The sequence below is a fragment of the Electrona antarctica genome (genome assembly GCF_951216825.1).
Source record: "Electrona antarctica genome assembly, chromosome: 9".
NCBI lineage: Eukaryota > Metazoa > Chordata > Actinopteri > Myctophiformes > Myctophidae > Electrona > Electrona antarctica.
The window spans coordinates 40,062,963-40,078,703 of NC_136790.1; the positions used below are offsets into that span (position 1 = coordinate 40,062,963).

Genomic DNA, 15,741 nt, shown 5'->3' on the forward strand with positions numbered 1-15,741 from the left:
ATATACTCAACATGTTTAGGCTGTATGCCAGGCAGTGACACCCAAATATACAGTAGAAACAATAAAAGCTCTGCTTTATTTATGAGGCTCTTGTTTTGATACAATGATAATCAAATAACCATAAAACAAGACAGACAGACAAATCAACACAAGACAAGACTGTATAAGGCATATATTTACAGTTGGCTGGAAAAGATGTATTAATAACAAAGACCATGCTCACTGAACATTTATATAATTAAAATGAGTTTACACACAGGCAGATGCAAGTGCATGCTCAAAAGAGGTTAAACAATATACACCTGCAAAGCAGTTATTAAATAATAATTTCTGATGGAAAACATTGTGATGTCCACTATGAAAGTAATTTGACGTTTTATCAGTTGCAGGTGGCTACATATTTTCAAACAAAGGTTTCCCACTTGCTAGTTATGGCTAATTCATACTTCATTGTATGACTTGTTGTAAACAACACATTTTCAACAATAATTGTGTTTGAAAATCTGTTGTTTTAACAGAGCAACATGGTCATATAACAAACAATAAATTAGGTTTCGGAACTGTAATATTTATTCATTCAACATAGGTAGGCACACACGCATGCACGCACGCACGCATGCACACACACTTTAGATGGCGTTCTAATAATTTCACCACCTTCACATCTTTCAAACACTGTCAATGCATGTGTGTGTGTGTGTGTGTGTGTGTGTGTGTGTGTGTGTGTCTGTGTGTGTGTGTGTGTGTCTGTCTGTGTGCGTGTGCGTGTGTGTGTGTGTGTGTGTGTGTGTGTGTGTGTGTGTGTGTGTGCGCATGCACATGCATGTTTGTCTTTTTGTAATACATTGGTTTTCAGAATCAACAGCCTAAAGGTTGAAAGAGAGTTACCGCTATGTACAGTAGTCTGCAACGACAGGAGTTCGTTCAAACAAAATGTATATGAGAAGAGAATGCTTCAGCAGCGCATATTGAAATAGCTGACTAAAAATGTTCTACAAATACATCAAAATTACATTGTAAATGCTCTACCTTTAAAAAGAAATTACACATAATAGGAATTTCTTTACTTTAATGCATTTATTGTTACTCCGAAGGACATTAAAGATATGAGAGTAATAAAATGTTGATGTTTAATAGAATACTTTCATAGGTGGATTTTTTAATAATGGCAATTACATTTTTGTCAGAGGTTTTGGACAATCTGTCTGTAGATGAGTAACATTTGGCATGCTCACTTGGTATTTCATACAGGATGGGATGGAGAGCAGTACACAGTCAAATCCTCAGTGTTGATCACTGAAAGGGTTAGTTCAGATTTTTGGACTTAAAGCTGTCGGAAATACTTAATATAGTGGTTGCAAATGTATTAATGTATTGCCTGAGTCCATTGTACATGATGTACAATTATACCCCCTGGACATAATGCAAGTACACCCCCTGGACATGACGCTACTCCCGCTAGTATGTTGCAGGAACTTACCCTAATCCAACCCTTAAGGTTAAGTAGTACCCTAGTGATATTTAGTGGGGAGCACTGGAGGCCACTCATTAAAAATGAATATATCCACAAAAGTAGATTCATTTGTATTGTTGACCAGTTTCTACTTTCGTTCAACTTTGACCCCTCTGTCACATGGAACTATTTTTTTGTGCTGCTGGCATAGTAATACTGCACACTGGACCGGAACTACTTCATATTCACCAAAACCAGAATTTCCATCACAGGACTCAGGCAATCAATTCATACCTTTGCAACCAGTATATTAATGGCAAGTATTTCCTATACAGCTTTAAGTCCAAATTTGAACTAACCCTTTAAGAGATATATTTGCACCAAACGAGGGATGCCAGGGTTGATGATTGTAACCAATCATCAACAAATGTAACCAAATGGACCCGTAAATTAATACTCAGGATTTTACAGCATATAGATACCTCCCCTTTTAGAACTCACTTCTACTGAAATACCTGAGGGCAGTGGTGGAAAAAGTACTGAAATGTTTTACTTAAGTAAAAGTATCAATACTACTACTGTAGAAATACTAGTAAAAGTTCGGAATTAAAAATGTATGGAGTAAAAGTACAAAAGTATTTGCATTGAAGTACTCATTATGCAGAATTTTGTGAGCTTGCAGATCGGTTATTTTCAAATGGCCGATATCACTTTATAGGCTGAAGTGGTAAATGTATGTTTTGTAATAATAATCAAAATCTACAAAGTAACCAATAAGTACATTTTTCCAATAAATGTAGTGGAGTTAAAGTACAATATTTGTATCTGATATGTAGTGGAGTAGAAGTAAAAGTACTGAAATTAGGAAATACTCCAGTAAAGTAGGCTACAAATAGCCTACCAATGTACTTAGTTACTTTCCACCACTGCCTGAGGGGTTTTCATACGTACTACAATCTAACAAATGGCACAAAATTTGCTTTTTCATAGTCATCTGTAATGGAAAAAATGAGAAGACCTCCACTGCATACTGATATATAAGCTATGAATTGACACATACATACATACATACATACATACATACATACATACATACATACATACATACATACATACATACATACATACATACATACATACATACAAGAAATATATGAAGAAACTTGGTTTCATTTTCAAATTTCAAATTGTGACAAAAATGTTAACACTTTTTCCCTCTTACAGCAAAAAAGCATTTAGCGTTGGTAAACCAATTCATTCTATACATTCAGATCATAAAGTAGAATCTACAATATAGGAGGAAGTCTTTGCAGTCCTTCATATGAGTCCTGGCTTTTAAAAATGCTCAGGGACATTTGGCACTCTTTCATTTGAAGTCACAAAATCTTAAGTCACTAAATTTGGCTAATGCAACCTGTATACAAATAAACATTAATCCATCACAAAAACCACTACGCACAGGCTCTGAAAGATAATAACATGAATATTATGGACCCATAAATGTACATTGCCAACAAGGTCATACCACACACCCCTGACAGATAAAACAAAATAACAAATAGGTTTAAAAAACAAAATAAAATAAAACATACTTGAGATTTAAGAGTTGAGATAGTTTCAATATTTTAACAGATATGTATTTTATCATGTGATTATGAAAGTTGTACTATGAGCTGTTGAACAGTCATGTACATGATATTGAATGATTGATGATGATAATGATGAGGTGTAGCTACATGGCACACCTACTGCTGACCATGTGTTGTATTGTTAGCCTTATTTACATTAAGTGATGAATATGGACATGTTAATTAGTGAGCTGGAGCTATTTTTTTCTATTTCTTCTACTGCTTTCTTTGGTGGTGAACATTATATTCTGTAATGATGCAATTGTAGTCTTTAGTTGCTGATTGTTACACAAATTGCTGTATTGAGAAATGTATGCTCTTTGAAAGGTTTTACATATTTTCAGCTGTGTAAGGCAGAAAAACAACAAACAATTAAATAAAAGGTTAAAGTGATTTATTCATCCATAAGCTCTGTGAGAGGAAAGTGTTGAGAATCTCAGATGTCATGTGTGCTGTTTTCCCTATTCAAATACTGTGTATAGCTGTCGGGTGAAAACCTTGTTTGCACGAAAAGGTTACTTTTCAGGATATGGAAACAAATAACCGATGGATACAATGTAGCTCTTGTTAATGCTTTCAAACACAGACAGACATAACCACTTCTAACCTGACATCCCTATTTTGGGCATGTCATTATAGGCGGAAACTTTAAATCAAAGACACCAAAAAGGCTAAAATAGCAGATCTACAACCTTACATGTTGTGAGTTTGGAGCATATTTTGGGGGATACTGTCAAATGCCAAGTAGGGCAGTAATTTATGGGGGAAAAACACACAGAAAATGAAATATGGAGATACAAGGTTTCTGCCCGACAGCAATGATATATTTCAGCAATCACATTTTCATATTTAGTAACTTTCTGTCACACAGAATAGTGGATATTTTATTGCACCATTTAAATGATTGATTGATGTATGTTATGCTTGGTCGGCTCACTCAGTGTTTAACACTGAGGATTTTGCTGTTCCCTTCTTTAAAAAACAAAACAAAATACATGGTTTCTGTAAATCTAAGTGTAATGCCATGTCATTTAAAGCCCATTTCCCAGTGTAAAGTCTATTTTATACTTTGTCAACACGGTTGTTAAACAGTATACATTAGTCTTAATTATTTCACTAGGCTGCCTTCAGGAAGGCATAGTGAGAATCTAGATGGGCCTCAAGATATACTTATTGTTTTGACAGTTAACATATAGCAAGCCCTTTGGTTGAAAATCCCTTTTTAAATGAAGTTCAAGATTGAATGACAGGGAGCTAATCTTTGAATTTTTCACACCTTGCCCTGTCAAACCAAACCTTCAGCAGCATGGCATATATATTAAGTACATTTAAGCATCCCTAATCTAGGGCGAACAGTTGGTGAAAATAGTAGATCTACAAGCTCACAACACGTCATGCATGACATTATATGAACTTGTGGACTGGCTATTTTTGACAAAGATATTTGGTGTTGAGTGAAAATAGGAGGGGGCCTAGAATAGAGCCCTGTATGAAGTATTTAGTTTAGTAATAATGATACATCTGTGTATCGTTTGTGTAAACGTATCTATGATACAATCTATATATGACACAATCCATAATTTCACTGGGAAAATATAAATTAACTTGTAGTCACTGTTATTACTTAACATGGGTGAGGTTATTAATTAATTAATTATTATTAAATTGTGAGGACTGTTTAAGACAGTAAGAGATTCTGATGAAACAGTTAATCAGCTTGTAAATTCTCCTTGTACATTACGAACTACAATATTATGAAATACCTATGGCACTGTTCAGGTGTGTGTTTAAGCATATACAGCGTCACACACAATCAATAAACAGGTTGACCTATTCTTCTTTCTCATCTAATGATGAAATATGAATCATGAACAAAGTGCCTGAAACAACTGATTCAAATAAGAGGCCATTAAGCCTAATTTATAATCCATAGTATGACGGTGTCACTTTCCAACACTTGTTGGCATGCGACCCCACGCGCTGTGGAGGATAAATTAAGCAATAAACAATAAAGACATAGCTCTTTAGACTTCTAGTCAAATATTCACACTTCACACAGTCATAAACTGAATTCAAAACAACAGAGCTATAAACTATTCATTAATTATTGCAAAATGTAAAGACCCTTAGGCCTATTCGGACAAACAAAAAGTTTAACTATTGTTAACGTTTATGCCAAAATAAAAGTAGGCTATTAACTTCAAAAGATAACTGTCAGATGAAAGTAGATTCATGTATGGGGCTTTTATTTTTTACCTTTAGAGACAAAAGTTGTTGCAGTCAGTCCATAATTTCACATTAGCGCAAGTATTGTATAGCAGTGAATAAAAATCCTTCCTTTGTATGAAATGTTGTCCAATTTCATGACCCATTGATATCACCATACTACATTGTATCTAAATTACATCTGAATGAACTTGGCTGCATTGAAAGATCAGTTTAGGGCAAAGATATTTAAAAGACAATAACAAGAAATTGGTGGTCATGTTGATAGCTCACAAACATAAAGCTATAATTATCATAAACACTAATCTCGCTTTACTTCATTGTCACCTAAAGCTAATCTTGATCAATACTTGTGCTGATGTGACAGTGGAAGGGCTGATTTTCCAGGTAGATTTCCCTGCGCATGGCTAAATCTAGTCTATTTCCATCAGTTGAAATGTTAAGGTGATGTAAAGATGAGGATTGAACTATAGACCATATGCACACGGCGGCCATCTTGCCATTAAGTTAATGAAATGCGTTGCCACCCTGCTTTTCCAATGCAAAATGCCAACATGGCTGCCGTGTGAATATGGTGTGGTGGAACTGAGGTTAAGTTACTAACTTCACCTTAGACACCAGTTTGTAATGTATACAAGGCTTGATGTTTGTTTACCAGAGAGAGACATCTAATACTATTGTCTTTTTTTTCTTTCCTTTTTACAGTTCAGAGATACAGATCTCAAAAGAACACAACACTGCTAGCTCTAATACCAAGCAACAACACAAAAGATCTGATATGGCATAGGCTCCAACACATGATATTTAATCATGACAAGTAGCTTACATAAGCTACTGTTATATGTACATGTAGCAGCATAATACCACTGTAGCTGTGATTACCAGACCACAACATTACCATTCTTATATCTCACTCCAAAATGGCTGTCTATGTGGATGAGGTGGAATGTGTCAAATCTGTCCTTTCAATCTTCACTTATCCTCAAAGATTGATTCAGGAGTTATGTAGCCTGACCTTCAGGTCCCATTGACGTTGAGAATAACTGCCTTATGGTTCTCTACACACCTCCTAATGGCACATATGATTTTATTCAACATACAGTTAGCAGTTCAGTTTTGGCACTTTAAATATAAATTACTTTTCTTTCTTTCTCTCTTTCTTTCTTTTTCTTTCTTTCTTTCTTTCTTAATTAAGCACAGTTATAACAGTAATACACCAGTATCCAGTGGCAATGTAATGTGAAGCTTTGGTCTCCATATTACCAACTGGATTACAAACAGCTGGTTATCACATTTTAAACAAAAAATATTACAAACACCTAACTGAACAAATTAATGAATAAATAAATAAATACAAAATCAAATAAATAAATATAGATAAATAAATATCAAAGGCTGATTAAAAAGCCTCACTGCATGACTCTGCAACATACTTGATTCAGTACCTTTTATAGACTTTCTCAATCTGATAATTCACTAATTATAGAATCAGTACATTGTATGAGGTTATAGCTTAATGCCACTATTTGAGGTTTTTATAAAAATCTGCATAAAAGCATAAAACAAACAATGTCAATGAAATGTTTGGCCAGTGGCCACACATGTCTGGTCGAATTAGTCTGACCTGTGGACCTAAAAGAACAGGAGTAGCAGGATAATTTCAGTGGTCAAGTGTAAAAAGTGCAATGTGACAATCGTCACAGGTCTCTAAATAGTAAACCATATGGATTTCCTACTCGTGTGGAATGATATGTAGAAGGTGTGATCAATAATGTCCTGCCTTCTCATTTCTCCCACGCAGATGAGAGGGAGAATAAGCTAATTTAAACCATGTGTGCTAAATGTTTTGTTGTTTGATAAGGACACGGTTAACTTCAAATGTCACATTTGTTTATAATGCTATTTAATTTAAATGTTCTATTGTGCTGAATGTTTCAATTTGGGTTGGACTAAACTATTCTTATGATAATGTACAATTCCATAGGACTGTGTGCAAAACGCTCTGTGTAGACATATAGTAAAAAATACCAACTCTTTCCTACCAACCACAATGGTAGAATTAGGTGCGTGCAAAATGAGGTATGAATATTGGCCGATACCTTGGAGGAACCATTAACCATTCTTCATTCTAACAACTGTTCGAAGGCCAAATAACGAGAAATGGTTACAATTTAGACTCTTAGAATTATTAAAGATTAACTGGAGTGTAATTAAGAGGAAACTTCATGGATGTACTGTAGCATGTTACCAACTGAAGAGTGAAAATAAATAGCTGGAACCAACATACCTATGAATGGAAATGGGTTGAATAATTTAAAATTAGCTAACAAAGCATAGAAATAACTGCCTCCACTGACAAACAATGAGGCTTTAAGTTACTTTCAGCTTGAAGGTCAAATTTCAACTAATGTAACAGTGTATATATAGGGTTTAATCTGGAATCCAGCAAGAGTATAGTTGCAGTTACCACTGCAGGTTACTCAAAAGAGCTTCACACCACATCCAATAAATAACACGCAATAAAATGGCAATTTCTCCTAACTCCTAACTTTCTAGAGCCTCTGTGATTCCTTTTATATGCACAGATACGTTTCAGTACGTACTGTTATTCAGCCTGACAGTCGAATGAATGGATGACAGTGAAGGGTCCAGTGTGCTAAAATGAGGATAAGCCTGTCCCATCAAGCTCTACATCCTCACCTCTATTTACCTCTTTATTTGCTGTCTTCATCTTTCCTCTTCACCTTAACACCTTTTACAGAGGCAGGTCTGTGCTGTTGTGGCGAGTCTTTCTGGAAGTCCCATCGTCCCTGGGAAGAGCTTTCTGCAGATTGGACATGGCGGCTGTCTTCTTCAGGTCGATGACTGCGTAGAACTCACTGCGCCGGGGTGCCTGCTGCTGGCCACATTTCTGGATTGGGAGGCGCTGGTGCTGTGGCTGGGACTGGGCACCGGGGGCGCTGCTGAGGGCCGGGCATGGTGGCTCTCCCTCTATATCCACCTGGACGTAATTCAGCTGCCGCGACGGAGGCATGTGGCCGTGCTCGCAGCCTCCGACCCCGGCCCCCGATCGTCTGCGGAAATCAAAGTTAAATATTCGCCCCCCTTTGTCCGACTGACATGACTGGGGGTGCGGGGGGCAGGCGTGCCGCAGCCGGGGGGGCTGCACCTGTTCAGTGTTGACATAGTCCTGCAGGGCGTCTCGGTGGATGCCCCGGCTCTCCTGGTGGTACCCGTTGGGTGTCCCCGGTCCTTCTGAGAACTCGTACTCGTCAAAGTCTTCCTCCTCTTCCTCGTACTCTTCCTCGTCCTGCTCGTCGTCCTCCTCGTCCTGCTCGTCGTCTCGCTGCAGAGCGCTGTACTCCCACACGGGAGGCAGAGAGGGCAGGTTCTCGTAGTTGAGCAGAGTTGTCCGCCGGTGACCTCCGCCCATGCCCCTCTCGCAGGGGTAGCCCTGTGAGGGCAGGGACAAGGGGCCGTGGGGGTGCGAGAGGGAGAGCGAGTGGCTGTCCCCCGTGCTGCTGCTGCTACTTGAACCCAGCGACTGGGACACACTGCTGGGACTCAGCCTCTGCTTGCGGCTGCCCCTCAGGCCGTTGATGTTTTCATAGGTGAGCTGGCTGCCCTGGCAGCCCTCTGCAGGGTGCTCGTGACCCGGATGCCGGTGCATGAGGTGGTGGAAGTGATGATAGGAGTGAGAGTTGCACATGTGCAGCGGGGGCTTGTCTCCTTCCGTCTCTGAGCCGGTAGCGCCCTCTACAGGCTGAAGGCCATGGGCATTGTGTGCATGCCTCTCCCTTTCCCGCTCCATTAGATGGCGCTGTGCTGGAGTGGGGCCCAGCATGAATTTAACCTCCTGCGAGGAGGGCTGCAAGAACACCTGAGGATCTTTGCGCTCCTCCAGGGGGCAGCAGCGCATGTTTGACTGGATTACTTGCCCCCCAACAGGCATGGCCCCCCGTGCTGTCTCTGGGAAAGAGCTGGGATGCACCTCGGGCAGTGAGTGCACACAGTGACGCATAGAAAGATCCCCGTCCATACTAACAGTATTCACGTACGTGTGGGTCTATTAGGAAAGAGAAACACATTGTACATTAGAGCTAAGCAATCGGGAACTCAGACCGCCATGGTGATATCAGTTTGAGTTCAGTTCACAGTATTGGTTGCATTTACTATGAAAACTTGCATTTCCCGTCAGTCTGTCAGTCAATGCGTCACCCCACGCCTCCATATATGGTCACGCATCGTGACATCACGTCTAGTCACCCACGTCGCCATATTTTATATGGTCACGCATCGTGACATCACATCTCCATATATGGTCACGCATCGTGACATCACGTCTCCATATATAATCACGCATATGTCAGTCTGACATCATCAAACCCTCTACACTCAAGACACAGTGTACAGGGTTTGATGAGGTCAGATCAACATATGGAATGTCAGAACAGGTCAGCTCCATATATGGAGATCTATGGGTGGCAGCGGGGGCAGTGTCTTGAGTGTACAGGGTTTTTCGGGCCCGTTGAGAACTCTAGTTTTTGCCGGCTGCCGGGCGCAGCTGCACTAATAACTTTGGGGCGGACCCGTCTAAAGTTTGAATGGACAGGTATCAGTCAAAAGGGAGACATCGAAGAGGAAGGATGGATGGGGAAGGAATAAGGATCAACATATGGAATGTCAGAACAGGTCAGCTCCATGGGTTTCCAGAGGTTTGAGGTCAGATGTGGAGTTGCTGGACAATATTCATGACATCAGGGATAGGACTGACGGGAAATGCCCGTTTTCAACAAAGAGGTGGACAGTTTTTCTCTTTAGTGGAGAAGGAAGGGAAAAGTGGTGTACCTAATCTCCGAGGCACTTAAGACAGCTGACAAGAACTACAACAGGGAGAACGACTATGAAATTATATTGAACAACAAGAGTACAGTCGTGCTCTGTAATAACATCGTAAAAATCCCCATGCAGCACTTTGACTTCGTACCCATCAGTGACCTACAGAACATGGACCAGAGAGCCATTATTAATGTGATAGGAGTGTGCAGGAATGCTGGGGACGTGTCACGGATCATGACTAAAATGGGCAGAGAAGTCTCCAAGAGAGACATCAACCTAATGGACGAGAGCTGTAAAGAGGTGAGAGTTACCCTGTGGGGAGAGCAGGCAGAGAAGTTTGATGGTTCTTCTCAACCAGTGGTGTCATGGTGATTTTTTTTCTAGTACCACGGAACATCAAACGCACGCACGCACGTGCACGCGCGTGCATGTGCACATCGCACCGTGCACACAGAACAGCTGCTTAGCCTAAGCCTATTGTTAAATAGTGTATGAGAGTTTTAGACACACAAACTCAAAAGTAGACTTAAAATAATCAGACAAACTTCTTTACTGCACACTAGCGAAACAAAAACGTTTGCTTTGGACGAATTAATCTGTTCTTTGATGGAGGAGGGGGCATTCTTCTTGTGTGCAGAACAACAACACACAGCAGCAGTAGCCTACTGGAGCCATAGCCTACTGCTGTAAGTGTGCATGCTTATCGTATAGGGCCTATAGGCTACGTGCGCTCAGGTGTAAACAGTTAAAGCTGTTGTTATGCAAAGTAGTCTCCATTTTAATTTGGCACGGTACTTGACACAGTGTGAAAATAGAGGGGAGGGCCAGGGGCGCCAGTAAACCTAGACCACTGGGTACTTGGAAAGGGTCTGTCTGCAGACTGCAGATAGTAGCCTGGTGGAACCACTCCCCCTGCTGGACAACATTTGCATTCTGCCAGAAGGGAGAGTCTGGTCTCTCTCGGGCAGGGACGATGTACTCCGGACCAATTCTGGTCGGAGCGATATGCGGCCGTATGCGGCCGCTAGAGGCGGGATCAACGCGACACTGATGACATATTGAAGCTGTGCCACAGTACAAATGTAAACACAACCTAACAAGACTACAACTCAAAATGATTGTGGAGATATCAGATTTTTGTCCCGCTGCTTCCGGTTCATCGCTTCTGCTTGAGAGAGCCCAGATGCAGGCAGGAGGAGGGAACTTGTGAACTCAATACTGCCGCAATCTGGCAGAGTCAGGTTATGCAGATAGGGTCTTCTCTTGAATCTAGGGGGATGCGTTCTAGCGTGCACGCACGTGCACCGCTCAGTTCCGTCCCTGTGCGTGCACGTCAAAAAATGACTGGTACCACGGTGTGGTACTGCGTTCTACAAGCATGACACCACTGTTCTCAACCCATTGTAGCCGTGAAAGCAGATCCCTGTCAAACTTTGGAGGCCGATCTCTGTCAGTGTCGTTCACCTCAACGATGATGGTCAACCCAGAAATACTGCAGGCGTGTAAACTTAAAGCATGATAAAAAAGGGAAAACCTCGAAGGTCAAAACCCTGACACACAGTAACGTAACCAACGCCAAGTGGAAAAGCTTGGGCGAGATGAATAATGCGCCCCAGGGACAGAAATAATGGGTGGATTACTACATGGTTGTCGACATTCATATCGACCATATTGTGACAGTCTCATGACAACTGCATATACAAGGCATGTCCCAGTGCAGACTGCAACAAGAAACTTGTAGAACAGTAGAAAATACTGCTCTTCCAAATGCAACAAAACCTTTCCAGTCTTTAAATACAGACTTGTACTGAAGATCAAAATAGAAGACTCTAAGGACGAACTATGCTTGACATGCTTTTAGAAAACCGCTGAGGTCCTGCTGGGTCACAACAGTCACTGGCAAAACTCTGAGACACTGATGGGGCTGCATTTGAAAACGTCATTCAAAAAGTAACCTCTACCAGTCATGTCTTTATAAACAGTGTCAAGCTGGAGACATACGGTAACAATCAAGTGGACACCACAGTAATGGAAATCCGACCAGTGGTTAGCAGTGACGATGAAGAACAGGGACGGAAATTAAGGTCTGACTCTACCTTTGCCCTAACTGGGGTGGACCGAGGCCCCGCCTGGCCTTACTAATTAGCACACATTTTACGACCTACCCGGCTCAAAAACGTGAACAAATCCATATGGATTTGTTCACGTATTTGAGCCGGGTAGGTCGTGAAAACGTGAATTTAAAAAAATATATGGGCATTCCCAGCTGCATATATGGACCTTTTTTTGTCTTGATTGTATTAGGGCCTAATACAATCCCTGTTATGTCCATATATGGAGATCCCTGATGTGATCAATATTAAGCCCATATGGGAATGTCAATATATGACCATATTGTGCCTCATGATACCCACTGTGGTTGCCGTGGCGCTACTCAGACTTGCAAATGACCAAGTTGGTACAACACATGGATCTCCATACGTGGAGCTGACTATCATCACCTGGATCTCCATATATGAAGACACTTGATTTGACGTACTAGTTCTGCATATATGAGCCGGCCAGCAGCTCTACATTTGACCTCACTGACAGAGGAGGAGGATAGGTGGTCCTTTACCATATTCATACGGTGGCCATTTTGGTCTTGAGTGTGAGATCAAAATGGGTATATGGTCAACTGAGCTCCCCTACCTGGTCTTCCAAGCCCATGAGGCCATGGTCGTCAGCAAGGGAGGGTTGGGAGGAGTCGCCTCTGATTGGATAACCAGGGTATCCATTGGGAAAGCCCTGGACAGGGAATCCTGGAGCTGTAAACAGATTTTTGTCGTGACACAGTGAGACATTAAGGGACATTGCACCGTTTGCACGTGTGTGTCTGTATGTGTGTATGTAACTCACTGTTGGGAGTCTGCGGTGTGCGTGGCATGTCCATCTCTGGTGTGTGACCACCACGGCTCATCATCATCGACTCTTCCACTACATTAATGCTATTGCACTGCATTAGCTCCTGGAGCAGGTTGAATATCTCCTCGGCTCGAGAACACTTGAATGCAAAGATTCCTGGGTGAAAAAAGCAATGCAACAATGTGGATTCAATAACTGTTGGTCTATACACAAACCCCTATATGGCTTTGCACATGCAGTATGATTGAAGCAGATTGACCAGGCATGTATTTAGAGCAATTTGATGACCTACCCTGCCCAGTTTGACAGCGGCGACCGCTCTCAAAAGAAAAGAGGTTAGAGTCATAGCCGTAGCGTCGCAAGCAAAGATAGGGCCATCGGATGGCATCCCTTTTGCGTGTGTGTAGGATGAGCTCTGTCTGCGTGAGCTCCATGGTTCCAGAACCCAACTCATTGCCCTCATCATCCACATTAGTGACCTAGCAAGTAAAATAAGCAAATAAAAGTCATATAGTTGTTGCTCTTTTGAAGCGGTAACTTTGGAGGGTGGGAGGGGTAACATACTCTTCTTAGAAATAATTAATAAACGAAACACGACAGTTTGGGGTATGGGTACCTTGAATTTGGTGAGATGGTTGTCTCGGATGGGGTCTCTGTATAGACAGCTCCAACAGCTCCCCATAGCTTCAGCAGACCAGCTGAAACCTGTTGATGCAATGAAGCAACGCATGAAAGCAGGCATTGATTTTCTTTAAGTTGATGGGCTTAATATACTGTATCAAACACCAGCAACATTCAATCATACACTTGCAGTGGTTCCCAAACTTTTCAGGTCGAGAAACAAAAGAGAGATTAGATGTTTGCACGGCAGCCAAACTAGTGAAAATAGCAGTTGCAAGCTTGTAGATTGGATATTTTCACTACATCTTAATTATTATTTTTATTTATGGAATTTCTTACATTTGTTTGTTTGTTTTTTATGGGAAAATGAAATGGGATTTTTACTCGAGTGGTGAGTCGTGACCCACAAATGGGTCCTGACCCACTGCTTTGGAGAACATGCAATGTTACATGCAAAGTTCTTACTCAGTCCAGGCCATCAGTGGAGAGAGATTCAAGCCTCAATCCCAGGATCGTCTACTGGGCATCATCATTGTAAAACACAAGCCAGTTGGGTGGTTTAACATCTTCAAGAGAAACATCATCTTCTCCCTCCTAAAATGGATAAAGCTACTTACAGTAAATACACACAGCACAGGTGTAAGAACTTGTCAAGACAAAAACACATGTTAGAATTTAGGAATGAAGAAAGACATGTATCTCATTGATTGTACCGATACAAATGAGTTCCCTTTTAGGTTGCCTCGTAGAATTTCATGTAAAAATACACCCCTCCCTCATAGTTTCTATCAAAAGCTAACTGTATTATTTACCCTCTGGTATAATGTTTAAAAATAATAAAATAATGATACGACAAAACTTCTCACATAAAATGTTACACTAATAACCGCAGCCATAATCACAGCCAGTTGTGAATAAAGGTCCTTATTTGACCATCTAAAACTATATGCTTCAAAATAGTGACCATGTGATAAATATGATGACAATGTTTTTGTCATTACAATATATATATACTGATTGATTGATTGATTGATTGATATGTTTATTGACAATGTTTACAAGTACAGAAGAATCATATATTTTATATATACATATGGAATCATATATATATGATTATATATATATATATATATATATATATATATATATATATATATATATATATATAATATATATTATATTATATATATATTATATATATATTATGTCATATATATATGATTCCATAGAAGTCCACATTTTGGACACATCTGTGATCTGTCCAGCATGGCATGCTGTATAGCACAGGAAACACAAGACAAAACAAATAATGCTCACATATGGCTGTGATTTCTGTTCAATTTAGTGTGTTATTATCTGGAAATAGGCTACAATATTTTCGGAACAACACCGCGTGTGTTCTCTAATCCAGGCCTATAGCCTATATCTGGCTGATTTAAGATGCCAGGCAACCAGTGACTCTATAGCCTGGTTTTGATTCAAGAGCGAGCAATCTTGAATCAGAACCAGCAGGCTAAGAGCTAGGCTACATGACAGTCATACACTTGTCATATATCATGGGACGGTAACAGGCACATCTTTATTCATCTATAGGCTTTTAGAAATAGACAAATCGTAGCCTTTTGCTCAATTAGCCAAGACGACGCAAAATCCAGAAGAAGCCGACGGCGCTCAAATCAATTTGAAGTGCACAAAATATGTCTATGCGATTAAGCATCTATGCACAATGCATCGACACAATGTAGCCATTATGTTCCAATGGTTAGTGGATACAATAGCGCGAACATTTAGCAGTTAAAGGGAAACTGAGGAAAGAGCGATCATTTGCTACTCACATGTTGGCACGGATTGTTATTAGCCCTAGTAGCCTACGAAATAAGCATTGAGACGGCAAATGATTACCGGCGCTGGCTGCAGCTGTTAATGGCATATGGCACTTGCACAGAAGAAAAGCAAATAAAAAAAATCTAGTGGCAGCAATAAAATGTTTTTTTTTCTCTTTTTTCTTTCTTGTTTTTTCCCCTCTCTCCCCTTACGCCCCCCTACTGCAGCGCGGGCCTCCCAGTGACA

General features: G+C 40.5%; 1 protein-coding gene across 2 annotated transcripts; it reads right to left on the bottom strand.

The window, feature by feature from the left end:
* Window positions 1–6,459: 6,459 nt before the first annotated feature.
* Window positions 6,460–15,741, bottom strand: frs3 (fibroblast growth factor receptor substrate 3). Of its 2 annotated transcripts, none has more exons than XM_079511109.1 (7): window positions 15,507–15,741; window positions 14,137–14,265; window positions 13,667–13,755; window positions 13,343–13,529; window positions 13,045–13,206; window positions 12,838–12,953; window positions 6,460–9,373 (listed from the first exon to the last, which is right to left on the bottom strand). In XM_079511109.1, the coding sequence occupies exons 3-7, from the start codon at window positions 13,730–13,732 to the stop codon at window positions 8,063–8,065; spliced, it is 1,842 nt and encodes a 613-aa protein (XP_079367235.1). In that variant the 5' UTR covers window positions 13,733–13,755; window positions 14,137–14,265; window positions 15,507–15,741; the 3' UTR covers window positions 6,460–8,062. The 2 variants fall into 2 exon arrangements, with proteins under 2 accessions (XP_079367235.1, XP_079367236.1); XM_079511110.1 differs by having other exon boundaries at window positions 14,137–14,280.